This window comes from Lasioglossum baleicum, chromosome 6 (genome assembly GCF_051020765.1).
Source record: "Lasioglossum baleicum chromosome 6, iyLasBale1, whole genome shotgun sequence".
In the NCBI taxonomy this organism is placed as follows: Eukaryota; Metazoa; Arthropoda; class Insecta; order Hymenoptera; family Halictidae; genus Lasioglossum; species Lasioglossum baleicum.
The window spans coordinates 10,815,088-10,840,232 of record NC_134934.1 but is presented as its reverse complement, the minus strand read 5'-3'; the positions used below and the strand labels follow the sequence as shown (position 1 = coordinate 10,840,232).

Here is a 25,145-nt window from a genome sequence, read left to right as displayed (position 1 = left end):
CGCAGATCATTTCCATTCTACGATCTCTACGGTGCCCGAAACTCGCGAAACAAACACTTACTGCGATGTTTATCGCGCGAGCGAGAAAAGTTTAACCCTTCGCACGCTTGACGATCATTTCCAGACCGTTTGTCGGCAGATGCTAAACCTTCTCGTTAATCTCATTACTGGACTGCGTATCTACATGCAAAGTAAACATTCTTCGGGTTAATTATAAACAATGCGTCTGTATTCGCAGATCCTTTTAATCCTTCCACTGTTTGGAATTACATCCACCCGTTTTAGCTATAAATGCATCAAATCTCATAAATGCATAAATGCAGATATCTCGAGAGAAGAAATATATTTATATAGACCACTTTCGTAGCTGTGGGCACATATGCAGTAGGGCAAAGCTTCGTTACTTTTGTTTCCAGCAAACTGTTGCAAAAACATTTTTTACTCACCGAACAGGAAAGCTTCGAGCGCGAAACTCGCACTGGATCATACGGGAGAATCCCTCTGGATCATTCCTCACATATTTCATCCTGCGACACGGAAATCAAGGGAACGTTTCAACTTCAATCAACTTCAATTATTCTTTACCTGATGGAAGACAACTCTACCAAACCATACCAAACTCTACCCACTCAAAGCAACGGTATAGCCATCTAGCGTGGAAACACGTAAGCAAAATGGTATCTTTAAAGAGTAGGTAAATTTCCGAAAGTCGGTCAAACAGATTTTAGCGTTATTTTCTACCTTACCGGGTTTACGTTCAATAAACATAATCATATCCACATCTAACTGCATCTAACCCAGAATGAACCCAGAACCAACCGTGAACCGCCGACGAGATAATATCAGTTCACAACTAGAAAATAAATCGATAAAGGAACAAGATGCGGAATCATTACTTTCTTTTTCTGACACTCTTTGTGAAACACCCTATATATGCGATATATGCAATGCATTAATCTCAGTTCTCATGAAAACTTGTAAATCCATTCTCATTGGTCGATAACATGTCTCCCGAAGAAAGGACCAATGACGAATGCCCTACGCCTGGCGGTGGTTTCATCGTTACTCGAAATGGAAATGCTACATATGGCCAATCATTCCCCGCCTCTCCCCACCTGTCAGTGCTACTAGCAGAATAACATCGTCAGCGATCAGCCATTGTCGTGAGATGTGAAGGATTTTTCTTGTGATCTGTTCGTGAAAAAAGCCGAGGAACTATCGCAGACCAAAGGGAATTATTGACACCGCGATGCACACGATCCCAGAATTAGGTACTACCGTGCCGGCGTTTCTTGCCAAGCTCTGGAAGCTGGTCGAGGATCCCGAAACCGACGACCTTATTTGTTGGTCACCCGTGAGTACTTATTTTGTTGTTCCTTCCAAGTGCCTTTTACGTTATAAGCACTAAACGTGCAAATAGTCGTACTCGTCCCCGATTCATTTGCCTCTTCTACGATCAGAATAGGTTTCTATATAATGTTAACATCGTCTGAGAAACCGGCGGAAACGTATGAGAAACGTTGACCCCCGCGGTACACATTTTTACGTACACAACCTATATTTTGCATGTACACTGTCGGTGTAATTTATTCTGTACTTAGTTGCGCCATCATATGTATATACATACATATATATATACATGTATACGCGTACATATACACACGTATGTAATAAATTACATTATTTTGACAACTATCAATTCTCCCAGTCCCTATTTTATCATTTTTCAGAAATCTTTATTAACTCTTTCACGCGCGAATCATCTTCCGTGTAGAGGACCAACGAATTTGAAATTTTACATAATTATAAAATAGCAATGGTCTGTTGCAATGTTTTTGTTCTTAACCATATAATTTTATCCTTTTTCAATCGAACGAACGGTAGCATCGAACACTGATGCAACTCCAATGGTTCTTTCGTTATAGATCGACGAAACGTTAACGGAACTTTGTTGCTTCTTTTCAGAATGGAAGAAGTTTTTTCATTAGAAACCAGGCACAATTTGCCAGGGAATTGTTGCCACATTATTATAAACATAATAATATGGCCAGCTTTGTTCGCCAGTTAAATATGTGTAAGTAACTACAAAACAGATCTCCGATGTGATTACGAACATTTCTTTTCATATTTTCTGAAATTCTCGTTTATTTATTTCAGATGGTTTCCACAAGAAGGTCTCTGTAGAATTAGGTGGTTTAAAATGCGACAGAGATGAAATGGAGTTTGCGCATCAGTTCTTTTGCAAAGGACACCCGTATCTTGTAGAACACATTAAGAGAAAAGTACGTATTTCGCTAATATTCTGTTTGTCAATTTTTCAATGTTCCACCTGACTTTGTACAGATCGCATCGAGCAAAGGACAAGATCCAGCTCTTACACCTATTAAACCAGAATTAATGAATAAAATGCTGACGGAAGTCAGGAGTATGAGGGGTCGTCAAGAACATTTAGACTCGAGACTCGGAGCCATGAAGAGAGAGAACGAAGCATTGTGGAGGGAGCTAGCGATGCTCAGGCAAAAGCATCTGAAACAACAGCAAATCGTGAATAAGCTCATACATTTCTTAGTCACTCTGGTACAACCGTCGAGGAGCGGAGGTATCTCTGTTAAAAGGAGATATCCATTGATGATAGACGACTCGAACCGTCAACGTAAACAGAGCAAGATGTCCAAGGTAGAAACGTATAGTCCTGACAATTATAAGTGGCCAGCAAATCTTTATGCACGATACAAATTTTCTACCCGAATTGCAACAAACCGGAGTGAAATAGAAATTGATGTTCTTTCTTAACACTTTTCCTATACCGGAAGTCTATTCACCCTTTGCACTCGAACAATTTGAATTTCCAAAATCAAGATATTTGTTTCAACCCAGATCATTTTTGTCCTATATAATCTTTTTTACATTGTGCACATCAAATTGAACCTGTTTTCTTATATATAACAGTTGAGCTTTTTACAATTTATAGAATACAGACTTTAATAATGTTAAAACTGTTTTGAATAATGGTATGGCAATTTTCAGTGGCGCCTCAGACTCACCATTCGAGTGCAAAGGGTTAATAGGATTTTCAATAATTGTGCTGTACCAAAAGAAAGCATAGAAATTTTCTTTTACATTGCAATCTTAAATGAAACCATTAGATGACGTTATTGAAGATGACTTGTTAGTCATTAAAAAGTGTTTAGCCATGTACCATAGATTTTTCAAAGTTATGCAATAATCACCGGTCGGTAATGTGTTCATATGTTTAATAGGTTGACAATAATGTAACTCTCTTTATAAATTCTTCTATTGTTTTTACTGTTTTGTATGTAAAATCCGCTGTCTAATTATAAGCCAGGTTCGTGTAACTTCTATCTTAATATTTCTTTAGGCACAAGCGTCGCCTACAGGGCCAGTAATTCACGAGCTCGATGCGTCTGACCCAGATTTAGATTCAGATTACATTGTTGCAGAGTACGTTGACAGAATATTATAGTATGGAACATTTTATACAACGTTGTAAGTTACATATGAATTTTCGCCCTTCAGAATGCTAGAAGGAGATTCAAATCCAGCGATACAAAGTCCAGAACATAATTCTGCATCGATAATAGACGCAGGCAATATGGAAACTGTTCACTTAGTCGACGATTCTATGCAGTTCCAAGCTGACATACTGGTCAATCCACAAGACATTGATGCTCGATTGAAGAAACGTGGATGTAAGGGTAAAAAAAAGTAAGTTAAGCTAAGCGATACATACATATACATATCTACATATGTATATATACCTATACAAACATATATACGATATGTATACATGTGTGTATGTAGATATATATGTATGTATAGTTGAATATAGATGTATATAATACAGCGTATATTATATGTATACAACTGAGTCATGTACAATCTTTCAATTTTGATATTTCAACATGATGGAGTTTTGCACAGTGAACACAAACAAAATTTCAACATTTATCACTCTGTTCAGTAACATTTTTACGTTTTCATTTGTGCTTTATCTTACATTGAAATTCAAACAGCGGTAGAAGAATCAAATGATAACAAAAGTTTTGTCTGTTTGTACCGATATACACTTTCCGTGCATGAAATGTTGCATAATTAACCGAATTCAATTGAAAAGAAATTTTGCTTTATGTACTTCTTACGGAAGACACAGGGGCATAAATTGTTGGTGTTTTTCATACCATATTGTGGACAGAACTACCTACGGGATTATATTTGTTCGAAGCAGAAAAGCAGAGAATTCTCATGAATGAAACTTATTTCATATTGCTCGTAACGTTAACTAGATCTCAGTGACACTCATATCACCACAATTTAAATATTACCAGGAGGAAAAACAAGGTGCCTGTCAAAATTTTGATCCCATCAACGAAGAATGGAGAGGAACCGAGGTTAACATTTTTCTCTTGTCGTCATTTTGGTGTTGGTGTTCTATTTTCTTTCCTAGAATATTTACATTCAGCAGTATCGCAATTTTGTTTGGTTCTATTGTTTTGCATGAACATGTAGCAACATTGCGATAATATTTCTCTTAGAAGCATTCCTCGATTCGATTTATATACCGAAATGATATTTCTCTTAGTTTGGCTATTCTTTTTCAACTTGTAGTAGTTGCTTTTCGAATTACTGGCAGTTCTAATTCTGTTGTGTCGATAAAACTCGAACAAAATTGAAAGCGTAAACGAAAAGATCGTTTCTAGAATATTTATATTCATGAGAGAATTCTTGGTTAATCCTTGGTTGAGTTGCTCCGTATCATTGTTTACTTGCATCATTGCCGATATCTTGTGGTTTACGTTTTATCTATGCCTCTGAATAGAATATATCAAGTATTAGTGTAAAAGTCGCTCTATCTTTCTAATATTTTGTTTTCTTCTTTTCATCTACATAAATATATATGCATGGAATGTTGGAGTTCAATTTTTGCACAAGATATATTATGTGGAATGTTTCCTTACGCACTTGTCATTTGTACTCACGTCGTTTAGCTGATACATATGTGGCAAATCATTTTTCGAATGTTCGATAATATTTTTGTTTCAATTACCTAGAAACTAAAGAGTTCAAGTCGAGACAGATTTTCGAAAGAGAATCGGACAATATTCTTGAATTTCCTTCAGTTTGCTGTAAGAATACTTTCTCCTCTTTGTTTCTATAGCTTGCGCATACAGATTTTTTATTACTATTCATTACAGGCTGAATAGCATTTTAACAGTTTGTATACATATTTCACTGTACAAATTTAGAGAGCATGTGTTTTTTTTCTATGATGCTTCATATGTTTCTGTGTATGCTCTTGCAATACTTCCATCGATGAGAATAGTAGTCAAGAATCGCTCAAAAGCAAATATTACAGCTTTTGAAGTAAATAAGGCCTATTAAAAAGCAGATTATGGCTACAGCAATCTAGCCGAAGATGACGAAGAATGGCAACACATCTTGTTTCACTATTTTAGGGAAGAAACACATATGCTTGAAATGCCACTTGAAGAATCGCCGGTGACCATCTCTATACTGGAAAATAAATTGGTGCCTAAGCCAGTGCCTATAGCGACTACACGCAGTCCTAAACTCGCAGCTATGGCAGCTAATATGACTAAAGGAACCGATGCGGAACCTGAACTCGATCTGGAAACAGCTGGGGACATCGAGGAAGATGTTCAGGAGAATGCTTCGAATTTGGTGAAACTGCAGGACATTCTGATAGTACCGGAAATCATCAGTGAGGAGAACATAGAGAGCAACGAGAACGAGAACGTGGAGATTAACGAGCTGATAGAGTACGGTGACAACAAAGGAAATTTAAAAACCAGCGGAACCAATGATACATTCGATCAGCTGAATAACGTTGATGGAATCGGCAAGCATGGCAACCAGAGAGTTGCACGCGTGAACGGTGCCGAGAGATCACTGGAAAAAGAGAATGCCTACTCCAACGGAGCAGGCACAAGTAATCATTTATCTTTGAGCTGCGTGAATATCTCTGGCTCGCCTGATGCTGCTTACAGGTTAGGATCAATGTAAGTTCAACACAGACCATGGCTAAATAAAGTCCAATGAATTTCCTTTACCTTTAATGGAAATTCTTAATCGAAAGACATAGAGGTGGGAGCCAACTAATATTTCTATCTTTTTTAACATATTCGAGCAATCATGAATTAATTTTAACGGTGTACACGCCCTACTAACAATAATGCGAGACGATTTTTCATAGGAGCTTCTAAATCGTTCGTCTTTCGTCTATTTAGAAATCTTACGATGTGTCTCGCGCAGGACGACGCAAACCAGTATTTCTTGATAACGTTTTCCTAGCTTCATAGCTATTTTACAATCTCAAAATCTTACAATTAATTTTGCAATCTCGTTTAAGAAAACTTGGTATTCGATTTTGATTTCTAAGTAAAGAAAAAAACAAAGCCTATATTCAATTCATTTTGTTTAGAACAATCTTTTGTTGGACTAATGAAATTATCCATCAGATTTTTTATGTGTACATACATGTTAAATTTTGCCGTCACTCCGCCGTGAAATTTATTTCGTGTACCTTCGACACAGAGGTAACATATAATATTTTTAATTGAAGAAAACTTCTTTTTGTGCACAGAAACTTCTCCAATGGAATGATAGCGCGAGCAGCAATCAGAAATAGTATTCTTCGAAACTGAATAAATGCTTTACGTAAGACTGCTCGCGCTATCGTTTGACCAAATAGAAAGATTGTACTTTTCAGGAAAAGGCTTTTCAACGTTTCCCTTGTTCATCCATTCAAATATGGATAAACTTGTGCGAAATTGTAGTTTTGTTATGCATGTTTGATCCACTTTAAACAATTGTCTATAGGGAGGATATGGATAATCATCTGGAATCAATGCAGACAGATTTGGACAATTTACGTGATATCCTCCGTGGTGAGGGTTACAGTATCGATGCAAACACGCTTCTCGGTGTAAGTAGTTCATTTCTATTCGATCGTTAAGCAGCAAAGTTGGACAGCGCTTAGTGCAACCGATGATTATCAATAGACTGCGGATGTTTATGCAATTTGCAATTTTTGTAGACGAATTTTAAAACACACACACACACAGTGGAACATCAAATAAAATCTTATTTTCAGTGGTCAGTAGTCTCTGCAAGTCTGAAATAATTAAAAATCGTATTCAATTCTATTAAATTTTATACTCTGGCATTTTATGGAAATTTTCATAAACCATAAATGCATAGAGATCCGCAGTCTAATTATCAATTACATATGTTTCCGATATATCTTTAATTACTGTTCAACTTTGATAAATGGTTTTCTATTCTTTAAGTGTTTGTTTTATTCGATTCTCTTAGAATTCTGTGCATTTGCAGTTGTTCGGAGTAGACGATCCAATGTCGTTTAGTTTGCCCATTAATCCAGAATTGAACCCACATTCGGAGAAAGATGACGACGACCATGCTAACTGTAAAATCTTCAACTATTATTTTCCATATAAGCAGTAAATAACTTTGCTTCTTTTTTAAAAAAAAAGCTATTTTCTTGTTGCAGTTGCAGATAATGTTAACGGAACAGTCGGCGGTGAACTTATGACATACAATCCAACGCAAAACTTGTTGGATTTTGACGACGACATGTTCTTGGATGCCACATCACCTGCAACCAGTACAGCATGCGACGTTACGACAAACAGTCTTTACGGTTCAGATCCTTTAGAATTGGAAGATAACAAAGCTTCGCTACTCGAATCTTTAACAAACGATGTTGACACTTCATCATAAACTCTTACTCCAATGGTGAGTTACTTGATTTCCTTTCGGCTAGACTAGAAGAGAAGCGTTTCAACTCTTTACATAAAATAACTATACGGAGTAACAATATGGGAATCTTCTCTGTTATTTGCCTGTTACTATTTTCCGATTATATAGTGTAATGTGTAATATATGTACTAGTATGTATTATTAGGATGTTCTTCTCGCTTATCTCGCTTATTTTTCATAATTACACTGCGGATTTTATGCATCTATGTCAAAAATGGGCCCCTTCTAGCAGACGACACTTGCACGTGAATTTGTGGTACACTCACACACCGCTAGACCACGTATACGTACGCGAGGATTGCAAGGGTCCGGGAATCCACTTCTGATTTCTCGATAATGCAAAGACGGGGTTTTTTAGTAGTTAAAATCGCTGGATGAAAGATCAATCTAGGTCGCTGTTTGCCTCAAAAGGCCTTCTTTTACGTTTCCGAGCGATGGTTTTGCAATATTCGGCTGCATGTTGCCCGTCGGAGAGACTAGTACGCCGGCGTGATTGCAGCGCCATCTGACGGGCAACATGCAGCCGAATACTGCAAAACCATTGCTCGGAAACATAAAAGAAGGCCTTTTGAGGCAAACAGCGACCTAGATTGACCTTTCATCTAGCGATTTTACATTATCGAGAAATCAGAAGTGGATTCCCGGACCCTTGCAATCTTCGCGTACGTATACGTGGTCTAGCGGTGTGTGAGTGTACCACACATTCACGCGCGAGCAGTGGCGCACCCAGGGGGGAGCCAGGTGGCCAAGTCCCCCACCAAGAAAAAAATGTTCAGCTTCCAAAATTAAAATCGCTGAATAGCCCTGGGTACCGATGATAGATATTTTGGCTTAAAAAAAAGGTCATCACGCAAAACCTAGGGCTGGGTTCAACTCGGCCCCCCCCCCCCCCAAGATTACATCCTGGGTGCGCCACTGCGCGCGAGTGTCGTCTGTTTATACACAATTGCTAAAGATAGGAAGAAATTTTTATACGGCTCCCGCGTCTTTTAATTGACGAAGAAAATTTTAATTTTGCATAAAGATCCGCAGTCTATCGATAATAGAATAAAACGCCAGAGGAAATCGTAATAAGGTTTGAACGTGCAAATATTGTGGTAAGCAAAAAGAAAAAGATTTTTTCGAGGTCACATTTTTCGAGATCTTAAGGTCACAGATATTTTTTTAAACGAGTATATATATATGTATATTTTTATTACCGTCGCGCGTAATAGTAGTGTGACCTATACGCATAATTTGTATAAGTCTGACGAAAGTGGAGAGCAGATAACAGGAAAGATACCGATATGGCAAATGTTTGAAGAATCTTTTACGGTGAAATTGACTCGAAACATTACTACATATACTCTTTCTATTGCACAGATCGATAAGCGTTGCCTTTACATTGTCGGGTGAAGTTATTAACGTTTGATAATTCTTTTATATTACATGGTGAATTAAATGCAACACCATTAACGAATTTAAGTGTGATCTCACAAAAGATTGTTTTCTCGCCGAGATATTGATCCTCCTTTCAACGAAAAGAAATTGTCTTAGGATAGATTTTTTTGCAGGTTCAGATCACACACACACTGTTGCGTCCGAATACTTTGGTTTCAGTATGTTTTATTACTCGACGGATCATCACGAACATGCTCTCTCTCTTTCTCTGTCCGGGTGTGTATTTCGATGACCAAATAAGCAACGAGCTTGTCGGCAAAACTGTACCCTATACTGGAGGAGAGAATGCGGTGTCTCTGAATCAATGCGGGTCCATTTCCGGAGGATATACCGAGAAAATGATCAAAAGAAAACCAGCGCATAAAATCCTCTGGATTTGCTGCTATGAACTGATATGAATCGTTGTTTGTTTGTGATTCGTTTTATTGACATCACGCAGTACTTGTTACCGATACGCACTTCAATCACATTCTATTATAATAATTGACAGCTTAAAACGTGCCTAAGAATGTCTTTTGTTAATCATACGGTCCAAACATTAAAGTTCCTACAAGTGCGTACAATCTGTTCGCTGTTAAAGTTTATCTAAAGTTTCCGCTTCTTTCGATAACGTGTGAACAGTCTAAGCAATTGTTGTACACTTGTCTCGGTTAAATAACAAATGCAAAAAGAAACAATAACGTATGCTTAGAGCCAACTGTAATCTCTGATGATCTCATTATTTACGAGGATTTGAGTTCGACCACTTGGGTCCTGTGAATAACTTGAAAAAGTATATACGAAATTCGTATTTTTTGTACTGTACTCTGAATAAGAAGTGTACTTTTCTTGTCGTATACGTGGACAATTTAAACAGTTATTCTTGTAGATCAAGGATTCGTATAACTATAAAAGAAAGGAAGAAACGCCAATGCGTGAGTTTGTATTTTTATATGAAAAAGAAGGAAATATGTGTGCGAAAGACGTTTTCTCTTAAGATAAACACACACGGACATTCATGCATCTGTGAACGTCGACTCATTGTAAAGTGTATAGCCATTGTCTATTCATAAAACTATTTATTATTCTTTTTTATTTATAAATACACACACACATATACACGCGCGCGCGCACGTACACAATGGTATATATCATGGATATATACGTATATAAAACTCGTCTCGATATTGTAAAAACGTATTAAGATTTTGTTTCATTGAGACCGTTACGATTGTGTTAAGTTAAGTATTTTACTATCATTATTGAAATTTCGATTAAGGAACTATAGGAATGTGGAAAAGCATATTAAGTGAACGCGTACAGCATGCGAGAACACGTACCTTATATATTTTCCTGTGTCAGGAATCATCCGCCAAAATATACTTAATATGTTTTGCTCTCTGCTGATTTTGTCCAAGACAATTCATAAGACCGCAGAAATAAATGTATATAAACATGTTTTAGTCGACATGCTACCCCCGGTAGAAAGTGTTCAAACAAAACTGTAAACGCGATCACTATAAGCAGAAATTATTTGCTCAAGCAAAAATGTATTGTACGAATTATTTGAAAAAGAAAGTACAATCTAAGTAGCACGTAACCAATGTGATATGGAACTTTTTTTTAATAGTTTAAAGAGAACAACGATTAAGTGTTGCCTCGAGTTAATGTTGAACTGTTTAATTTTGTACACTGTTAATAAACAAGAGTTTTAATTTTTACATTAATATTTTGTTTCTATAATAGACGACTGAGAGATATATCATTCTGTTTCCGTACTCTGGGCGAGAACATTTTCTACATTGAAAATTCAATGATTTTCTAGCTGACCTTGAGCTTGACCGATCAAGTACTTTTTGCCAGGGGTAGTAGATAAGTAAACAATTGGTCCACAAGTTGACGAAGTCCTAAACTGTACAGTCACTGTCAAAGAGTACGAACGTATACTTTTTAAAGGTATTTTGTACGTGAGACGGGACGGAAAGAGTCTCTTTCGGATTAGAAAAAAAGGAATGTATACACGGAAACGATACATTATAAATTTTTCTATTAGAAGCTACGTGTGTTCGATTGTACAATTTATGAACCTTTTATCAAGTAAAAAGAATTAATTAAAATCCACGGGACGGATCTCATTGGCCATATTCGAATGATAATCTGAACTTTCTTTTTGTGGGAAATCAAGCGAACAAAAGAGTCTCGCAAGAAAGCTGTCCGCCATAAATAGACCGAGAGCAACGTTACTTATCACGCTCCGCTTGACAATTCACGCATCTATATAATTGCTTTTTTATTTTAGCCTTGGAGGAAGACTGCTGGATTTTTAATTACTTCGTTGGTAATGCCTTCGTTTTAATTCAGAGTAACTATGAGTGATATGAGAGCCCTGTGACAAGTTTTAGAACGCGAACAGAAAAAAAGAAAAGGAAACAATCGAGGCGTGCACAGAATTTCTTCAGGAAGAAGAATTCTCTCGAACCGAGATTGTACGTTGTCACGTTTCTCGAGAGCTAGTGACACTAAACTCATTCTCAAATCTGTCTCTACGAAATAGCGGATAATATGAGAAAATGCATTATATCTATATATGCAACTAAAGAGGAAACGATTCCCCGATTTCACTGATTTGTATATAATCACGCGAATAACTCACGATCATCGATAACGAGTCGACACAGGATATTTTCTATGAATATCCGCTGGCAGAAAAGAATTAACATTTTTTACATAGAGTGTGTGTCTAGAACACACTGTTAGAAACTAAATAAAATACGGTGCGATACGTATATATACATATAAGTCCATATGTGTGTATGTATATATATCAAAACATATAAATGAATAAATATATATATACATATATATATATATATATAAAAAGGGGAGAGAGAGAACAGCGTGTTAAAATATTTGTTTAACGTGTCATTATACTTTGATAATCATTACTTTGCTGTGGTACAAGGTTTAACTAAGAAAACGTGATAACAAGATAAGATTTCAGTGTCTCTTTGTTTAAACATTTCTATCAGCATATCCACTTTAGTTTAATTTCGAATTCCTCGAACGAAATGTACTATTCTATTTTGTTTGTAATATCATTGAACACTTATCTATTCACGTTCTATAGTAAATTGTGTAAGTAGATGAATATACAGTTCTATGAAATATCGATGGCTACCATTAAACAACTGACATAGCGTACCAGTATTGATAGTACTAAATGTGTAGAGTATCTAACTATTTTTCACGATAATCATAAGATATTTTGTTGCACCGAGAATAAAACGAATATATATTTATGTTCAACACTGAAATCTTAGCCTTGAACCTTTAACATACAGTGACTCCCACTAATATTCCGACACTCTTAAAAAGACCATAACTTTTTAAATATTGGAATGTACGATTTGAAAATTTTGGAGATGTTAGAATAATTGGTTTGCTACACAACGTGACAGAAATTTTTGGAAGAAACGGCAAGTTGTCGGAATTGCAGAGAAAATACTAAAAGTTGTGTTTTTTAACTTTTTTATGTGGGCTTATATTTCATAGAATTTCATGAAAATCGGTCGACGCGTTGTAATGATCTACAAACGTCTAAAGATGGTAAAAATTGCAGTTTTTCACGATTTTCGGCCTCCAACTCCAGTAATTCTAAGGATTCAACCGATTTCTATGAAACTTTCACAGTGCATTTAATTGACACAGATCTACAAAACGTATTTTTTAAAATTTCAATATAGGCCCGCATAAAAAAGTTGTAAAATGCAACTTTAAGTATATTCTCTACAATTCCGACCAAATGCAATTTTTGACAAAATCTATTTTCACATCCTGTAGTAAACTAATTGCTTTAGCTTCCAAAGAAAGTTCAAATCGTATAGTACAATATTAAAAAAGTTATCGTCTTTTTTAGAGCGTCCGAATATTAATGGGAGTCACTGTATATAGGTTGACCATTTTGTGTTTCTATGTATCAAGAGATAATAGGATCAGATTATTGTATCGTATGTATACTTATCACTAATTAACAGACAACCGAGAGAACGTATTAGTATTATGTTACGAATTCATAGAAACCTTGGTATATGTTACGTAATTCCATATACAGTGAAGTGTCAACCATACATTTCTTATTGTATGTATTTTACCTCTTTCTCAATTTTCAAAATCAATCTCTCAGTTGTAGTTTTTTAATTTTAGTTCGCAGTTATAGTTCAGATTACTTCTCTATGCATTCGCTCCAACTTTATCACTTACTCGTTCAGTGTTTGTTAGAAGATTTCAACTCAACGATAGAAAATAGATCACAGACTTACTTATTTTTGTTCTAAATGGCTGTATAAAACGAGAGAAAAAAATGTTGTTACTGATCTTGATCTTCTATAGAGTACATATATTTTTCAATGCTATCGAAAATATGAAGCTGTTTCATTTGAGATATATCTTGAATGATTTCTTGAACCAGCTAGATATTATACGCAAGTTACACGTGGCATCCGATCAATGATTTCTGTAAGCGTAGAGCGATTCCTTCGTTCGTAGAAGACCAATTCGTATAAAAGTTGCGATCAAGTAAAATCAAAAGAACGTGTATCCTGTGCAAAAGTATAGTTGATACTACACTGCTTGTAGGCATCAGATTTTGTGATACATTAAACATTTTGTACAGAAGGATAGGTTCTAATGGGTGATGAACGAACGATGATTCGTCGACTATTCTTTACGAATTTGTGTGTTTTGCTACTAATTATAAAGAAGATACTGATTAAAATAGAATTAAAGAAGCCTGTTTAGGTCGTGTGTGCGAGCATCGGTGCAAAACTGGAGGGGAACAGAAATATTGATAAACGTTCACCATCTGTCTTTATTTGCCTACAAATCCACCTTGGACAAATCGATATACATATATTCACGCTTACTTTTACTGTATCACGAATGGAAAATTGACTTTATTCTTCCTTCTAATAACAACAAATACTGTCACGATAAATACAAATACATTCAAGGAGAAAAACGATCGATTAAAGAGAGTATAACGATGTATCCTTAAATCTGTAATCTTTATGGAAAATTACTTTATTCGACACAAATAGACTTTTAACTACCATTCAAAACAATGTTAAAAACTTGTTTGTTTTTAAATAAAATTTAGAAATTGTTTACATAACATTGTGACTGCAACTATACATCCTGATATCAACCATTTTTCCTCAATATATCACATGAGCAATATTCTGTATATAATGGTACATATACGATTTCGATAAATAAAGCTTTATATTACAATTGCGGTTATTTAAAAGTACTCGAGTCTCGCACGACTAAAATAAATTAAGTATATACCATAATACGTGTCTTAACGATTATATTATACATCACCAGACTGCGGATCTTTATGCAAAATAAAAATTGCTTATCTGAATTGCAACAAACTGGAATGAAATAGAAACTTATTTCCTTCCCAATTATGTTTAGTAAGCTGAAGATAATATAACAGTATATTTAAATTTACTAATTTTCCTCATAAATGCATAAAATCCGCAGTCTACACATCACCAACGTGTGAAAACATTCATTTCAACGATTTGTCGAGACAAGCTATTTCGTATTTTGTTTCAACTATAGTATCTCGAATGTTGTAGTATGTAATTTATTTTATAAGCTTTCAAAAAACGGATCTTACGCTACGTATGAAAATTTATTAAGTTCAATGTCGATTCAAGTGGCAGCAAAAATATTTGGAGTCTACCTCTAATACAACGATCGCTCGTGTTATATACTTTGTACTATGTCTCGTGGAATTAATCTTTATTCGAAGATCTCGTTCAAACGTTTCCTTTCGTCTGCTCCGAAGAGCATCCTCAACAGAAATTATCCCAGCTACATATTTTTAAACATATAATAGAAGCGGAGTTGTCTCGTTCAATCACTTTTTAGTTTAAGCATAACTCTTTTAATTTTGTATGACATCTGCGTTGCAAGTACATATACCATTGTCATAGCTATGGATTTTTAACACACAAGTAAAGTTGAAAATTATATAGAGATACGTTATAGAATGGTATTACGATAGTATCAACATTAATTTAAAAAGTGTAACACCGGACGCGAAAGAAACTCGTCCGAAAATCGAAAAATAACTTTGTAACATCCTTATCGAATAGATCTTATTAGTTATGTTTTTTGTTACTTAAGTAATTTCTTTTTGGCTCATTTATTGCACACAATCAAAATCACATTATCACCCGACGCTTTATAAACGCATACATTTAAAATTACCTTTTAGTTTGTATATTAATCAGTAATCAATAAATACTTGTTTAAATTACACAAGTTTTAATTAATGTTATTATATATATATAACTATCTCTCTATTAAAGCGTCATAATCGTTGCCAAAAACTTGACATAATACGCATTTTCAATATCCGTTTATCCTCTTTTACACGCAATTATAAACATGTTCACATAAATATTCTCTCAACCTCGCGATTCTTCATTTATACAACCCTATATACAATTGCTTTGTGTATAACGTTAAATATTATCATGATTATTAACGTTTCAAGTTGAAAAATGTGAAAAAACTGGCTTGCTTTGCGCCATTCGGTAATAATTATAAAATATTGATTCTAGTTGTGTGTGTGAATAATATTCGAGCTAAAATCCTTCTCCACGGAAATAGACATAGATAAGATGATACCGTATCTTTTTCAATATCTCTTTTGATCGGCTCTAAGTCCATACACAGAATACATATATACATATGTACGCGGTTTCTGGATGGACGGTACAAAACGTTATGCTATGCACATTTTACAACCCCATCCAATCCATCCTGAAATATTCTCTCTCTCTCGTTTCCAGGATTGCAAAAGTGCGGGATGCGCTTTCTCATTTCTCGATCATGCAAAGATGGGGTCTTTCGGTAGTCAAAAGCGCTAGATAAAAGATCAATCAAGGCCGCGATCGCCCTCAAAAGTCCTAATTTACATTATTCGGACGCATGAAGCTGCACACGTTTTCATAAAGCTGCGACAGCTACCCAATAAAACAGCTTCTGCCCGGCTTATGCGCGCGCAGATACCCGTCCAAAATCGAGCAATTCGAGCATCCTATGCTTCGAACAGCTTCGAGCGACGTTCAGCCAGTATAATGTCCGTTACCTGCTCGCCAGGCTGGGCTCGATTTCTGCTCGAGGCAGGCCTGGCTGACTGGGTACTTACATGCTGCCGAATAATACAAATTACGCCTCGTAAACGTAGAAACAGTGGCGGGTTTAACGGCAAGTGGACTAAGCGACCGCGTGGGTCCCCGCTTTTTTGTTAATAAGTTCATGAGAGTTTTCTTCCAACTTCTATCTCTAGCTTGAGTTTGAGGTTCCCAAAATTTGTATCACTTGGGGCCTCCACTTGACTCGAGCCGTCACTACGCAGAAATAGGACTTTCGAGGACGATTGTGGCCTAGATTGATCTTTTATCTAGCGCTTTTGATTACTGAGAAACCCCATCCTTTGCATTATCGAGAAGTGAGAATCCTCGCAACCCTAGAAACGAGTTCTACCTCATTAAATAATACTTCACTTCAGTTTTCTCTTACCCTGTCTTTGAAATGCGAAAGCAGATATTGAAGTCGTCTCTATGGTAAAGAAGGTAGCGATGGCAAAGGCGGTGCTGGTGGTGGAAGTGCCTCGTTTCCAGCCGAGACAATATCAAGATCCTCCATGTGTTTGTTGCAGTCGACGTACAGGTGCGTCAAACTTTCGAGACCTGCCACTGTCATTCCGCGACAATAACGAGTGTCCAAATAATGAAGACTCTTGCAGTACACTTTAATAGAGTCGAGAGTACGATTTGTGAGCTGCGAGCATGCCTGCAAATCCAACAATTCCTTATTAGAGGTGAAAAGTCACGTTAAATGATAGTGAATCGACCTTCAACTTCAAAATCACATCAAATGTTCGGTGTAATCGGGGACACTAGAGTTCAAGGTCGATTCTGATCACTATACAGCGGATTTTATGCATTTATGACAAAAATGTGTAGGCACAGCTAGATTTGACAAGCTGTACTAAAAATAGCTTTGCAAAAAGTATTTGTCCGAGTTTTATACAAGTTGTCACCTGTATGAGAAGCCGTTTCAATCTGTGTAGCCGTTGTACCAGATACAATATCCCAATATCCGATATATTGTGACACTGATTCAGGTTCAGGTCTTCGATTGCTGGATTATTCCTCGATAAATAATCTAATCCTACGTGCGTCACCTGTAACACAGTTTTACTCGGTTGGAGGAAAGATTAATATACTAAATTGTATGTCAGCTCGACTGAATTGAAATTTCTAGCTACCTGCTGGCACTGGCTCAGGTTTAAGATTTTCAATTCTGGGAATGCAAACGCATGCTTTAAGCTGACATCGGTGATTCGATTGCAGCCGGAAAGGTCTAATTCTCGAAGGTGTTTCAGCCTGTTCAACGAGAACAGGGATTTGATGTCCAACGGTCTGGATACGTTTTCGCAGAGTTTCATCACTTCTCGCTTTCGATCCGCGTCGCGTACTATCTCTTCCTCGGCCCTCGACCTTAGGCTAATTCTTAATCTGGTTTCTGTAAATTCTGGCTTATATACAACCTGTATGTTTTCGACGCATTCGTTGCTACCGGCGCCCATACCCGTCAAGCCGGCGTCACTGACCTTATCGCAATGGCTTATTTTTAATGTTTCCAAATGTACAAGCTCCTTGAATATCATCTATAAAAGATAAACTTACTTTTATATGCACCACACTGACACCAAAATACATTTATGTGAATTTACACCGGCTATTTGAACTTTTAGTAACTTCTGAAAGTGTACGAAAACAATCAGTTCTTTCTAAAATTCTAAATACGAAATTATAAAAGACATAAAGCAAAAGAATAGTTACACACACCTGTATCGTTCTATCTGTAACACCGCTAAAGCAATAACTGAGCTCGAGTACTCTCAAATTAGGAAACGACCTGGATATGCACTCGATCGATTCTTCCTGCAGGTGCAACGCGTTCGCATAGAGTATCTGCATGTTTTTCTTTTGTACAGTCTTTCCCTCGTCATAATCCTCACCGGTAGATCTATGATTTACGTTCGCCAGTTCAATGTTTTCCTCGAGTTTGTCGTCCATACAGCGACTCGAACAAAGTCCACGAGTTATGCAGTCCCCGGTAAGTTGTTCCATCTCCGAGATGTCGAGTTCCTTCAGGTTTTTCAGTAGCCGAATGTACTTTACTCCGTTGTCGGTGACCGCGCGACACCTTTTTATCTTGAACGTTTCTAGCTTCGGTAGGTTCTTGCAGATACAAAGCAAGCTGGCGTCCGTGATTCGCACGCAGAAACTAATATCAAGGACTTTCAGGCATGTTTGATATTGAGTAAGACCTCGGATGCCGTCGATAGTCAAGTGATAGCAACCTTGCAGTATCATCGACTCCAGTTTCAAACCCTCCAAAGCTGCCAAAGTAGTCAAGGCCGCTCCGTCGATCAGAGTGTACCCAAAATTCAAATGCTTCAATCTGTGAGCTTGTCGTTTCAAATAATGCAACGTATTCAAAAATGTCAGAACAAAGCTGGACGCTTGTGGTAGCTGTTTACAGTTCTGGGGATAAAACTTTCTGTATAATCCGCTGTGGAAAGACATTTGGCAACCCGTGAGATTCAAAGACTCCACGTTCGAGCAACAAGAAACTAATCTAGCAAATAGAAGATCGCTTAAGAATCTATTGTAATCGAGACTAAGTTCTCGCAGGTTTTTAAACGTCTCCGAGAGCTCTTTTATGTCGTTCTCATCCTCCAAAAGTTTGCCGGACATCAGGCATTCTCTGCAGGCATTTATACGTAATACTCTTAAAGAACTACAGCATTTCAGAATTTGTACGAGCATCTTCTCGTTTAGATCACAGCACACCTACGAAAAGAAGATAAAAAGTGAACATAATTATAAGGCAATTCTTTTCTGACGATATTCGACAGAAATTACGCGTCGTACCAGTACAAGACTCTTCATGTAAGGTCCATAATGGTCCCACACCGGCATACTCCTCTTCAACTCCACTTCTCTAAAAACAAAGTGATAAAATGGTCGTGTAGATTGCTGGAGTACCTCCATTACTTGACTGAGATTGTCTGCGGGAGGTCGGCCAAGGACCAGCGCTTCTTGATCCACAAATTTCATGGCGAGCGATGCTTCTCTCCAAGCATGGCAGACTAGTCTCGCTGACATCCTGTCGGACGTAGACAGATACGACAATATGTGTATAATCGTCTAAAAGCAACATTGTACATTAACAAAGAATGATAGCAACAAATGAAACAATTAAGATAGAACATTTAGCACTGACGAGCGAAATGCTTTGAGTTGTGCATTACTGTGTCATTCTCTATCTTGTCAGTAGACTGCGGATCTTTATGTGAAATTCCAAATTGTTGGAAAATTTTTCAAATTGGAGATGTCAATATATGATTTCTCCTCTATTAAAACCACTAAGGGAAGAAATAACATGCAATTTAGTTTCTATCCCTTGCAATCGATGCAGACAATTCTTATTTGGCATAAAGATCCGCAGTTTACTTATCAGATAAATATATTATTGTTAGGTTAAGGTTATCGAGTCATTGTGTAAAAATTCCCGTCCGTAGAACAGGAGTAGGTAGATCAGAAATAATGAAACGATTCGAGAAAATGATGTTGTAGGATGATAAAAACACAAAATACGTATCGTGACAGTTAAAAACTTACGTCTACGGGTAACTGAATACTTTCAAAATCTGTCATGTTTCGCACACAAGCGTTGTTATCGGACGTTATCGGCATAACATAAACGCAATAAAATATAGCGTCGTGGAATGATTCGTTAATCCCGTAAGCGTCGACAGCAGGAAGTACGGATTAAAAATCCGTGTGTTCGCGTGAAACGTTTACGCGACATTCAGAACATCGCTCAGCTGTAGACTGCAGCAGTCAGCTGTAGTGATGGGGAAAAAGTAACTAATAACTAGTTATTTTGAAAAATCTCTGTTACATTGGCAATTTTACTTGAATACTGTTGAATACTGTTTATCAGTGTCAAACAACATCGGTTACAAGTGGAAGGCTATTTTCAGAGGCAGGACAAATTTGGAGTCGGAACGTCAGAAGAGAGGATTCACTTGATCCAAAAAATACGAAATTCCCCATCACGTAAAATCAGCTGTGCTGCTTACAGCTGATTTTACGTGAGTCACGTGTTTCTTCGATGAGACGCAACTGGACGCGACTGACGCGAGTTGTTCGATATATGCAATGTACTATTTACTAGACTGCGGATCTTTATGCATTTATGGCATCTGAGAATGTTCAAAAAATGCTAGAATATAAAATTTAGAATAGAATTTAGTACCATTTTTATTCATTTCAGATCTACAAAGGCTACTACCACTGAAAATAACAGTTTATTTGATTCCACTTTCTTAGAAGTCTACGAAAATTGAAAATTGCACGAACATCCGCAGTCTATTTATTATATAATATCGTTGAGTCAGCAAAAATAAAAAGATACGTAAATTAACACGCCACTCTCGACAAAAACAAGTATCATGTATCAGGCATTCATGCATATAACATTCATATATTATCAAAGATTTAAAAACAATTGATCGAAGCGCGTTAATACGTACAATGTTTCGCGATAGTCGATTTTCATTATTTTTTTCTTTCTAACTTTATCCACATTTCATGTGTTGTGCATGCTATAAACGAATTATTTGCTTCGTTGAGAATTAATTCGTCGAATACACGATTTAAAGAACCATGGATTTAATGGCTTACGTGCCTCATTTTTCAGAGGCGCCAAATGTCGAAGTGAGTCTCGCAATGAAGTTGGACAACAATTGTTATTTATAATCAGTGATAAATAGACTGCGGATCTTCATGCGAAATAAACATTTTATGCATTAATCTTAAGAAGGAGAGGCCACGTAAAAAATTCTTTCATCCTTTAATCATTTTAATACGTTGAGAATATCTATTTTAATTGTACCCACCCATTTTTGCCATAATTGCATAAAATCCGCAGTCTAGTGATAAACGCAACGAGTTTAATCAATTGGTGGAATCAATCGTGATTTCGGACGACTCGTTTTTTTAATCGCAAGCAATAAGTGTAAGAATTCCTCCGAATCGCTCAATTTAATACCCTACTTTAAATTGAGGCATATCGGAAATTCATTTTTCCAAATCACGATATCTACATAATTAAAAATCAATTACAAAATACACTGAAAAATGTTTTTGTTTCGTATCAGTTATTCTACAGGCATTCCTGTGTTGAAGAACTCGAAAAATAATCGAAAATTTCCCGTTTTTCCTCGACACAGCGTTCACCGGTGCTCCAACATGTTTGCGAACAACCGAAAGAGGATGACCACGTAGAAGACATAATAAAGGGCAACTCGGTTCGAGCGAAAGTAGCTCGATGGTTCTTACGAAAACGAATTTTATCGCGGGAACATCACTTGACGCACTGGAGCTTAAAAAGCACGACCGCAGTGAATTACGAGATCGCGAGACACGTGAAATCCCATCCCTATATGATTCACCCTTTCAGTTCGTTCAGGTGTATCCAATTTTACCGAACTATTGTATTAGATAAGTCATATACAGGGTGAGGCACCTGCTTTATGAAGAATAACTCCTTCGAAGGTCACTTGAAGGTCAACATATTAAACATGGTTGAATTTGTCTTTTCAATAGCTATAACGTTACACGAATCAAAATACGTCGTTCCATTTAAACCGAATTTACATCGAACCAAACATTTTCTTGTATTATTAAAAACAACGGAGATATTTTCGGTGTAAGTGTTAGGTGCCTCGTCCTGTATATAGACTGCGGATCTTCATGCATTTATAGGAAAATTGAGTTGATAAAATTCAAAATCGTTGGATAATTTAAAATATTGAAGATGTCAATCTATTATTTCTCCTCTATTAAAATCATTAAGGGAAGAAATAACATTCGCAGTTTGAGTTCTATTTCTTGCAATCGATGCAGACAGTTTTGAATTTGCACAAAGATTCGCAGTCTACTGATATAACATATGTCATTACAAAAGTAGCCGTCTTCTAACATTGTTACTGTTCAGTAACACCCATTTGCACTATCTTTTGCAGCATATTCTGGGAACAGTTCATGACGGTGTTCACGATTGTAGCTCTTTTGGTGACGCCTGTGTCGATCTCATTTTACTTCCAGATACACAATGAATGGCGCAAGATTATCGATACGATAAACGTTGTGTTTTGGTGCGACATTGTGCTGTGGTTCTTCACGGGCTATTACGACTATCGGACGAAAGTTATAGTCCTGGATCCCAAGATAGTAGCGTTGTACGTTCATGTTTCTGCGAGACTGAAAACGTAATTAACATAAACAACGCATCGTTCCAAATTTCTTCTTCGTTTGTGTGCAGAAAGTATCTCAAGAGTTATTTCCTAATAGACATGTTGACGAGTCTACCAATAAGCTTCGGGAACGTGATTCGACCTCAGTGGATGTGGTACTGCACCACTCTGAACATGATGAAGTTCTTACGAATCCGCAACGTGGTCGTCTACTCCCGTCGACTCCATGGTGTTAGTTTAGCGGTGTATGTAGACGGCGTTGAACGGACAACTTGAAAATCACGATAACACTCGGTTTCAGGTGTACCGGTTAAGCTATCAAGCGTTCAAGATCGTGGAAACGATCATGATCGTCGGGTTGAGTATACATTGGGCCGCTTGCTTCCAGTACTACGTTCCCATTAGCGTGGAATATCTGGGCACCTTGAGCAGCCAGTTGGTATCGTTGATTGCACTTAACTGCCCAACACGTACATCACGTCAGAAATCGGCCTAGCCGATTGTGAAAACTGCCCGTAGAGGTTTTTCAATGACCATTCGAAAACCATTCATTGAAAAACCACTAAGGACAGTTTTGACCATCTTAATCGGCTAGGTCCTTTAGTTTTTAGAAGACCGAGATTGACACGGTGTTCCTGTAACGCAATTAATTCGTACCATGTCATAAGAAACTCGGAATTACATGCATATATGTAAGAGTATCGTTATATAGGGTCTGTCCGGAAAGTAATGCAATCAAATTTAAAAAAAAAATCTATTAAACATATGGGTACAAACCTTTAAAGTTCTTCAAAGTAGGATCCTTGGGCGTCGACATATTTTTTCCAGCGCGATTTCCATGCTTCGTATGCTCCCTGGAAGGCGTTTTTTGGAACCTCTCGTAGTACCCTCGACACAGCCTCTTTGACGCGTTCCACGCTTTCAGAATGGCATCCTTTTAGTACATTTTTAATTTTTGGAATCAAGAAGAAATACCGTTTACTGTTTTCCCCGTAATCTACCGAAAAGTGTTGGTTGGAAGTGCTCGACAAGGCTGCGACGAGGGTACTTCGAGAGGCTCCAGATAACGCCTTCCAGGGAGGATACGAAGCATGGAAATCGCTCTAGAAAAAATGTGTCGACGCCCAAGGATCCTACTTTGAAGAATTTTAAAGGTTTGTACTCATATGTTCAATAGATTTAACAAAAAAAAATGTGGTCGCATTACTTTCCGGACAGACCCTGCATATGCTGGAGAGTGTTATACTGAGAGGGTACTGTATTGTATATGTGCTAGTAGCGAGCCTGCTATTTCAGATCTTGGATCAATTCAGAATTTTTCCGGACCAAGAAAACCAAGACGGAGAAATATCTTGTGTGCTTGAACCGCGCGATCACCGCGTTGGTTCGTTCCGCGCATTATCTGGACATGAAGACACCGGAAGATATGGTGTTGAACTTGGTCCTGACTATAATCGGGTTTATCGGTTTCGTGTATTTGATAAGTGAGCGCAACTCTGTCGATCCGCATTCGCTTCGTATAGTACGCGTTGTATAACAGCAATCGTTCCGCAGCCCAATTCTCACATTTGCTGACGACATTCCACATAACGATCAAGCGTCACCTGAAGATTATACAGCAGTTACAAGAATACATGCGATACAAGGAGCTCCCACAAGCTCTGCAACGTCGTTTGCTAGTATACTACAGGTACCGGAACAAGAAACGCTTCGAAAGGAATAAAAAGATTATAGAGGAGGTGTCGCCCTACTTGAGAGAGGTGCTCAGTTGTTAGATCTCCTCTATTCCCAATCATATTGAACTTAATTTTGGATCCTCCGCTATTTTCAGGAGTTGATTTTGCACAATTATCTGAGCCTAGTCAGCAACGTGAAACTGTTCCAGCATCTGCCCGAGAGCGTGATCGCGCAGTTGACCAGCGCGTTGCGCTCGGAGATCTATATGAGCGGTGATAAGATCGTTAAGGCTGGCACGCGCGGCGAGTCCCTCTATTTCATCACTTCCGGCACGGTAGCGGTTTACACTGCTACGGGAAAAGAAGTAACGTTATTCTAACGATTTCGTTCGGCTTCGCTTTCGACGCGAATTTGCCGAGCAAACCATATATATATGTACGTGGCTACTCGAAAATCATCTTGTATGCATTCGATTACCGATATCGGAAGGTCTGCCATCTGGAGGACGGAAGCTACTTCGGGGAGATCGCATTGGTGATGGAGAGCGAATTGAGGATCGCTACCGTGATAGCGGTGGAGACCTGCGAGATCTGCGTGTTGGAACGTGACGACTTCCGCCGGTACATATCCAGATATCCGGATCTGTTGAACCGTTTACAAAACGTAGCCCTCCAGAACTTGGAGGAAGGCCCGGGTCTGGAAGATGCTTGCGATCTGGATAACACCATCAGGCTTCAATACATCAATATAAGCAGCATCAAGCGCCATCGAAAACATGTCAACATTCCGGACCACGAATAACGAACGAACA

At 37.5% G+C, this 25,145-nt stretch overlaps 3 protein-coding genes across 9 annotated transcripts; 2 read left to right on the top strand and 1 right to left on the bottom strand.

The window, feature by feature from the left end:
* The first annotated feature begins 1,105 nt into the window (after positions 1–1,105).
* On the top strand, positions 1,106–14,291 carry LOC143209542 (heat shock factor protein). Of its 7 annotated transcripts, none has more exons than XM_076425320.1 (12): positions 1,107–1,354; positions 1,966–2,074; positions 2,158–2,282; positions 2,344–2,676; positions 3,380–3,462; positions 3,538–3,726; positions 4,347–4,409; positions 5,475–6,038; positions 6,859–6,964; positions 7,354–7,465; positions 7,550–7,794; positions 11,537–14,291. In XM_076425320.1, exons 1-11 carry the CDS (start codon positions 1,250–1,252, stop codon positions 7,777–7,779), a joined length of 2,019 nt encoding a protein of 672 aa, XP_076281435.1. In that variant the 5' UTR covers positions 1,107–1,249; the 3' UTR covers positions 7,780–7,794; positions 11,537–14,291. The 7 variants fall into 7 exon arrangements, with proteins under 7 accessions (XP_076281437.1, XP_076281435.1, XP_076281436.1 ...); XM_076425321.1 differs by having other exon boundaries at positions 9,418–14,291; XM_076425319.1 differs by having other exon boundaries at positions 9,372–14,291.
* LOC143209544 (uncharacterized) lies at positions 14,087–19,474 on the bottom strand. Its single transcript, XM_076425326.1, has 6 exons — positions 19,389–19,474; positions 19,266–19,335; positions 18,174–19,184; positions 17,591–17,992; positions 17,363–17,506; positions 14,087–17,112 (listed from the first exon to the last, which is right to left on the bottom strand). Exons 2-6 carry the CDS (start codon positions 19,311–19,313, stop codon positions 16,879–16,881), a joined length of 1,839 nt encoding a protein of 612 aa, XP_076281441.1. The 5' UTR covers positions 19,314–19,335; positions 19,389–19,474; the 3' UTR covers positions 14,087–16,878.
* Positions 19,475–21,005: 1,531 nt separating this feature from the next.
* LOC143209564 (potassium/sodium hyperpolarization-activated cyclic nucleotide-gated channel 1) lies at positions 21,006–25,135 on the top strand. Its single transcript, XM_076425359.1, has 9 exons — positions 21,006–21,116; positions 21,632–21,870; positions 22,427–22,642; positions 22,726–22,888; positions 22,959–23,092; positions 23,954–24,141; positions 24,212–24,417; positions 24,489–24,698; positions 24,824–25,135. Exons 1-9 carry the CDS (start codon positions 21,066–21,068, stop codon positions 25,133–25,135), a joined length of 1,719 nt encoding a protein of 572 aa, XP_076281474.1. The 5' UTR covers positions 21,006–21,065.
* Positions 25,136–25,145: the final 10 nt, after the last annotated feature.

Excerpts from the sequence above, each read along its gene's own strand:
- LOC143209544 (XM_076425326.1), bottom strand. The coding sequence starts at position 19,313 with ATGCCGGTGTGGGACCATTATGGACCTTACATGAAGAGTCTTGTACTG. Across the intron at positions 19,185-19,265 it reads ACATGAAGAGTCTTGTACTG|GTGTGCTGTGATCTAAACGA; the intron begins GTACGACGCGTA and ends TTCTTTTCGTAG. Across the intron at positions 17,113-17,362 it reads TGAAACGGCTTCTCATACAG|GCATGCTCGCAGCTCACAAA; the intron begins GTGACAACTTGT and ends TTGGATTTGCAG.
- LOC143209542 (XM_076425320.1), top strand. The coding sequence starts at position 1,250 with ATGCACACGATCCCAGAATTAGGTACTACCGTGCCGGCGTTTCTTGCC. Across the intron at positions 2,677-3,379 it reads AACAGAGCAAGATGTCCAAG|GCACAAGCGTCGCCTACAGG; the intron begins GTAGAAACGTAT and ends ATATTTCTTTAG. Across the intron at positions 4,410-5,474 it reads AAGAATGGAGAGGAACCGAG|GGAAGAAACACATATGCTTG; the intron begins GTTAACATTTTT and ends TCACTATTTTAG.
- LOC143209564 (XM_076425359.1), top strand. The coding sequence starts at position 21,066 with ATGGATTTAATGGCTTACGTGCCTCATTTTTCAGAGGCGCCAAATGTC. Across the intron at positions 22,643-22,725 it reads GATCCCAAGATAGTAGCGTT|AAAGTATCTCAAGAGTTATT; the intron begins GTACGTTCATGT and ends GTTTGTGTGCAG. Across the intron at positions 24,142-24,211 it reads CGGTTTCGTGTATTTGATAA|CCCAATTCTCACATTTGCTG; the intron begins GTGAGCGCAACT and ends ATCGTTCCGCAG.